The following is a 5,884-nucleotide window of genomic DNA, read 5'->3' as shown; positions in this document are numbered from 1 at the left end:
CTTTAAAGAGAACAATAATTATTTCAACAGAACCTTATGGAAAAGTAGCAATCTAAACACTGCAAAAAATATAGGCAGATATTCTAAAAGAAAATTAAAATGTTAAATTTTATTTTGGGATCCACTTTATCTGCCTGTCATTTTCATGTCTTTATATTGAACAGAGTTTATGTGTCCCTTTCAGGCTTCCGTAACCTGCACCTTGATGATCAGATGACGTTGCTGCAGTGCTCCTGGCTTTTCCTCATGTCCTTCAGCCTCGGCTGGAGGTCCTATGAGCAGTGTAACGGCAGAATGCTCTGTTTTGCTCCAGATCTCGTCATAAATGAGTGCGTACCAGATATCTGAATGCTTTTAAGTCTTTTATCAGCAACACATTATCAGATAGATTTATTAACCTAATTATATGTTGCAGAATTGAAAAATCTGATGTTCAGACACTCAGACAAGAAAATTGATTAATGTTTCATTATCTAGATGTGTAAAGCTGGGAGAGATGTTTCTCATAATACTTGCAGCTGTTATTGCAGCAAAGTGTGGTTAAATCCGTGCCCCCATGTAATTTTATAAAAAGAATTATGGATTTTATAAAAAAACATTCAAACTCTGTGTTATTTTCATTCTCCTGAACATTGATGTTTTGAAATGTTACTTGATGAGCATCTGAACACTCACAGCTGCTTTTCTTCTGCTCAGAAAGAATAGAACTTTCTACTAAGATTTAAAATGTACTGAGCAGTAAAAGAACAAGCTTTAGTTGAATGAGTCATAGCCAGTGCCATTTCAATTGTTGATGATAAATTCTTGTGTGGTATTTAGGAGTGAAAGTATGGTTTAAAAATTCACACTCTCTTGTTTTTTTTATTTTATTTTTATTTTTTTGCAGTATTGAGCAAATAATTACACGGTCAGTCAAACTAAAATGTCATCTGTTTGTTCTGCACCCTGTCCTGCTCCAGAGAGCGCATGAAGCTGCCTTTAATGGGTGACCAGTGTGAGCAGATGCTGAAGATTTGCAATGAGTTTGTCCGACTGCAGGTGTCCTATGATGAGTACCTCTGCATGAAGGTCCTGTTACTGCTGAGTACAGGTAATAAAACACTTCTATTGGCACAYTATAAATAAAATTCAACAGAATGTTTTTGATTTGACTTCTTAATGATGTTCTATTATGGAAAATTCAAATTAAATATAAAAATTAAGGGAAATATTATGTCAATAAAGATTCCTTATTGTTTAACGCTCAAACTAACCCAGTGGTTCTTAACCTGGGTTCGATCGAACCCCAGGGGTTCGGTGAGTCGGTCTCAGGGGTTCGGTGGAGCCTCTGCCGCGGAGGTAAAGACACACTTGTGTAAAGTCGTGATGACGCGCCCCGCTTTGCCATCACTTGCTGCAGAGGATCACGTTGCATTGCTTAGCCAATGAGGATCACGTTACATTGCTTAGCCAATCAGAGCTGCGGAGGAGTACTGATTGAAGGAGCTCCACTCTTTTTACCAAATTCTATAGTCTAAATCTGCTCCTTAGTCGCATCTTTTCGGGGTTGCTACTGCCTCTAGTGGTGTGGAGGTGGGAACACAGCTAATATAATTACATTACTAAATCAGAATACCGCAAAGTATGTTGTGTGTGGTGGAGGAGGAGGAATAAGAAGGGTTCGGTGAATGCGCATATGAAACTGGGGGGTTCGGTACCTCAAAAAAGGTTAAGAACCACTGAACTAACCATAGTGATGTGTTATAACTCATTGTCTATAGGGGTTTTACAGAGTGTTTCCCAGCAAATTTGATTACCAAATGGGACTAATAAAGAAAATAAAGATATTGGAAGCTGAGTCTTTATAGATTGCTTTGTCTAAGCTTATTACTGGAAAGTTTAGCAGAAGGAAAAAGTGCAGAAGCAACAGGGAATAATCTTGAGAATATTAGGATGAATCCCACTGGTGAATCTGGGAGAGGATCATGCAATATTCTCAATTGTTTTCTTGTGTATTTCTGAGGAACTGAATTTGGTATTCTGTCAGTAATCTGACAAAAAAAAAAGTCAGTTAGTTATAATTCGTGACACAAAATCTTAAATCTGGACAGTTTTCTTATTTCATTCAAAAATTTTAAACTGCATCAGAAATCGGTCATTTGGTGATTGCCTGGTTTAATCATGATTTTTTTTATCTCCTTGTTGAAAAAGTACTGAAGGGAGTTTGACAGATTCTATTCTATTATTTCCCTTTGGCTGTTCAATTCAATGTTTCTTGTATTTTTATTTTTTCAAAATAAGCATAAAATGCAGCTTTGCTTTTATTTTATGCATGAAGGTCATAAAATTATTTCATAAGAATCTTTATAACAACATTTCGTTTTTTTTCCTGCATGATCTTTGAAAATGCTAAATGTTGAAATCAGCCTTTTTTGGGGGGCAACCTTTTGTCATTAGTTTTTCAAAAGCAATTTCCTGAAAGAAACCTAATTTCCTTGTTTTGACTTGAATAATACAGGTAGTCAAGATGGAGGTAATTTTGTTTCTTTCCTGAGGAGATGAATTACWTKCTGCTTTCTGACTTATGTAATTGCCAGAAATTGCCAAAATAATGAGAGGAGACTCATTACAAGAAAGTCTCATTTCCCAGATTTGAATGTTTCATTTTTGGTGGCTGAGCAGCGATTTATTCATGTATACTCTTAATCATGTCTGAATGGATTTGAGTTGTTTTTTAAGCTGCTATAAATTAGAAGAGTGGCCTTAACTACACTAGAGGAAAATGCAAATGTTTTTCAGCCTTTTTATTGTAGAGAAAATGTTAAAAGAATTGGACACGCAGTCTCTTCTGGTTATTCTTACACCATTAAACACCAAGACAGTTCTCTTTCCCTTTCATTTGCAAACTGTGAATTGCAGAGGAATAGACTGTTCTTTCTAGCTGTTTCTTTGACATTCAGGGGAAAGTGTGCTCTTCAGAGAGATTACATTTCCATAGTGAGCACAGGTTGCATTTTTGTACCTAAGAGCTATTTCCATCTGTTCCCCACAGTGAAGGAGAAACTATCAGGTCAGGACAGCTTTGGTGAGAGCTGATTAAATAAGTCGAGAGGACTTTTATCAAAGCTGAAGCAACGCATGATGCATTTTTTTGTTTTATCAGCTCCAGTCAGAGAAGCATTTTAGCCGAACAGAACTATTGAACTCTTACACTTTCTGTAATATTACAAGTGCAGTTTTGAATATGTTATCCATATTCATAAAGTGGAAGRCAAAAGGTAAATATGTTTTCTGTGATGTGAAATTCTAAAAAGTGTGGTGTGCATTTGTATTCAGCCTTCCTGAGTCATGCACGGGTGCTCACTTTGCAAATCTTCCATGGACAGATTTGAGGAGTTTGTGCCCATTAGTTGCCGTAGCAACAGATTATCCTACCCGAGTTGTGGATCTCTGTAGCTCCGCCAGAGCTACGATGGACCTCCAGCTGCTTTTTGTATTTATACTCTCCATGTCATACCAGATGTGAATGGCTATGTAACGTGTTTGTATCTCGCAAAGTTGCTTTATAACCTAATCCTCACATCACCACCTTTCTGATCTGTTTCTTGGTCTTCATGATGCTGATTAATCACAGATGATCAGATTCTATTCACCAGGCACTGGATGCTTGAAGGCTTTTACTCKGTATTTTATTAAAGAGAACTGAGTACAAATGCTTGCCACATCTTTAAGATTTTATTTAGGGGAAAATACTTTTCTTTCCACTTCATAATTATGAACGTTTTGGGGGTCTATTATATGAAATCCCATTAAAGTGGACTAAAGTTTGTGCTTTTAATATGACAAAATATTAAAAAGTTGCAGATATAACACAAGATGCCAATMTATCAAGATRATTCTGCAAAAGCAGGTCATTGTAGCCTTTTCCAACTCCACATGAAGTTTTGTAAAATATTATGGAAAAAATYGTTTGAAAGATGCAAAATGATTCAAAGTACAGGCAGAAAAATGCCTCTCTGTGTCAGAGATAAAAGTCCTRATAGAGTCTGCTAATATGTGTGATTATGTAAATCATCCTGCTTTTCACTCCGTCCATAATCTCTGTAGGTGACTGTGGCTTTTTTGGACTCTTTGCCACTCGGCAGACTGRCAGGGACTTTATTGATTTATTTGTTTTATTAAACAGTTTGCCTTCGCTGGCAAACAAAACGGGGTGTTGGGGTAAATTCTAAAGGGCAATMTTTCTTTATATGCAGTTTTAAGTCGACAAAGTTGGTTGGTTGTCAAGATGTCAATATAATTGCACCTTGAACAAAAGGTGTGACAAAATACTYTGCATTTTATTCCAGCTCCTCACAAGCTCAGGTTTATCTGAATGGAAGCAGAAAAAAAAGACAAAACAAGAAAACAAAAGACTAAATAAATATTGTCCCCATTCTTGGCTTCATTTGAAGATCATATTTATTCCAGCTAAGCTACACCCACAGTCATCTCTGTGTKTTTTCTTGTTCCATGTGTGCAGTTCCAAAAGAAGGCCTGAAGAGCCAGGCGGTTTTTGATGAGATCAGGATGACTTACATCAAGGAGCTGGGAAAAGCCATTGTGAAGCGAGAGGAGAACACAAGTCAGAACTGGCAGCGATTCTACCAGCTAACTAAGCTACTGGACTCCATGCAGGAGGTTTGTTACACAAACACTCACATCTGCTCAGCTAGTCGGGACTTTTCTTCTCTCCTAGATGTTCATTGGTCAGGCCGTCTGCTCTGGTAGCCGGTTTGAATGAAACATAGAAATCAAYGTGGCACCATGTTGATTCTTCACACAAATCTGACTGAATTTTGCTTTTACTCACTTTATCTGAAATTACAATTAGTTTTAAGTCCTAAAACATGAGTGTCAGAAAATGTCAAACATTTGGAGAAAATTACTTTAAGCTGAGTTTTGATTCATATTATTCACAGATTTGCTACTTCCTTTCATAAATGAGTGGTTTCACTAATTTTATCAATTAATTTTGGCTTAGTTTCTTTTTCAAATATCTCAATATGTATGCATATATATAAGACAAAACTAACTTACAAATAACTTTTCAGCAAGATATAGGAATTTTTCTCTTATAACAAAATGTTTTCTATTAAAAGTAAAAAAATCTGCCATTGCAACTAGTTCTCTTCATTAATCTCCGAGTACACTAAGATATTTGCACTTGAAACTAGAAAAAAATACTTGGTAAGATTGTGTTTTTGCAGTGTTCATTTCCCTTCAAATCTCTTCCAACTCTTTTAGCTCCTCTGACATCCTGTTCAGTGCAGCTCACCTTCTTAGAAAATCACCCAGCTAACTGAAAACAGCTTCACAGAACGATTCTCAATAAAGACTGTGTGTGTGTGTGTGTGTGTGTGTCCTGTTCCAGATGGTGGAGGGTCTCCTGCAGATCTGTTTCTACACCTTTGTGAATAAGACCCTCAGCGTGGAATTCCCAGAGATGCTGACGGAGATCATCACCAACCAGATACCAAAATTCAAAGACGGGAGCGTCAAACCTCTGCTGTTTCATCAGAAGTGACGGCCTTAAACTGTGAATCGATGCCTTAACTGCCACACTGCTTCGGGCTCTCTTGCACCAGTTCTGCTTTCCCCTATAAGTCTGGTTCAGATTTTTGTTTTGGTTTTGCTGCCCTGGTCTATTCAGTCTGAACTCAGAAATTACCTATAGCCTCAAACCTGCTACCACTGACTGTAGCTCAGTCTCTTGTCACACCAAGAACAATATGAATGTTTCTTTTGAACGTTTGTGCTTTTTCTCAATCCTCACCTCCAGACCTCAGACATTTAATGTTTTTAAAGATGTCCAATGGCCTCTTACTCTCTCCTGCCTGCATCACTAAAACCGTTTCCTCACGCC

General features: G+C 37.3%; 1 protein-coding gene and 1 long non-coding RNA gene across 2 annotated transcripts in view; one reads left to right on the top strand and one right to left on the bottom strand.

Moving 5' to 3' along the window:
• Positions 1-5,801, top strand: part of LOC103475369 (glucocorticoid receptor) — a 59,457-nt gene extending 53,656 nt beyond the window's left edge. Inside the window, exons 7-10 of the mRNA XM_008426940.2 lie at positions 113-329; positions 960-1,090; positions 4,502-4,659; positions 5,393-5,801. Coding sequence (XP_008425162.1) covers positions 113-329; positions 960-1,090; positions 4,502-4,659; positions 5,393-5,545 — 659 coding nt within the window. The 3' untranslated portion in view covers positions 5,546-5,801. The remainder of the gene's footprint in view (positions 1-112; positions 330-959; positions 1,091-4,501; positions 4,660-5,392) is intronic.
• Positions 4,423-5,884, bottom strand: LOC103475370 (uncharacterized). The gene is made up of 3 exons (XR_535326.1): positions 5,795-5,884; positions 4,681-4,742; positions 4,423-4,566 (listed from the first exon to the last, which is right to left on the bottom strand). It is a non-coding gene; the product is annotated as an uncharacterized LOC103475370 (long non-coding RNA).

The sequence above is a fragment of the Poecilia reticulata genome, linkage group LG14 (genome assembly GCF_000633615.1).
Source record: "Poecilia reticulata strain Guanapo linkage group LG14, Guppy_female_1.0+MT, whole genome shotgun sequence".
Taxonomy (NCBI): domain Eukaryota; kingdom Metazoa; phylum Chordata; class Actinopteri; order Cyprinodontiformes; family Poeciliidae; genus Poecilia; species Poecilia reticulata.
Note: the sequence above shows the minus strand (reverse complement) of the source record. Positions and strands in the feature narration are given on the sequence as shown.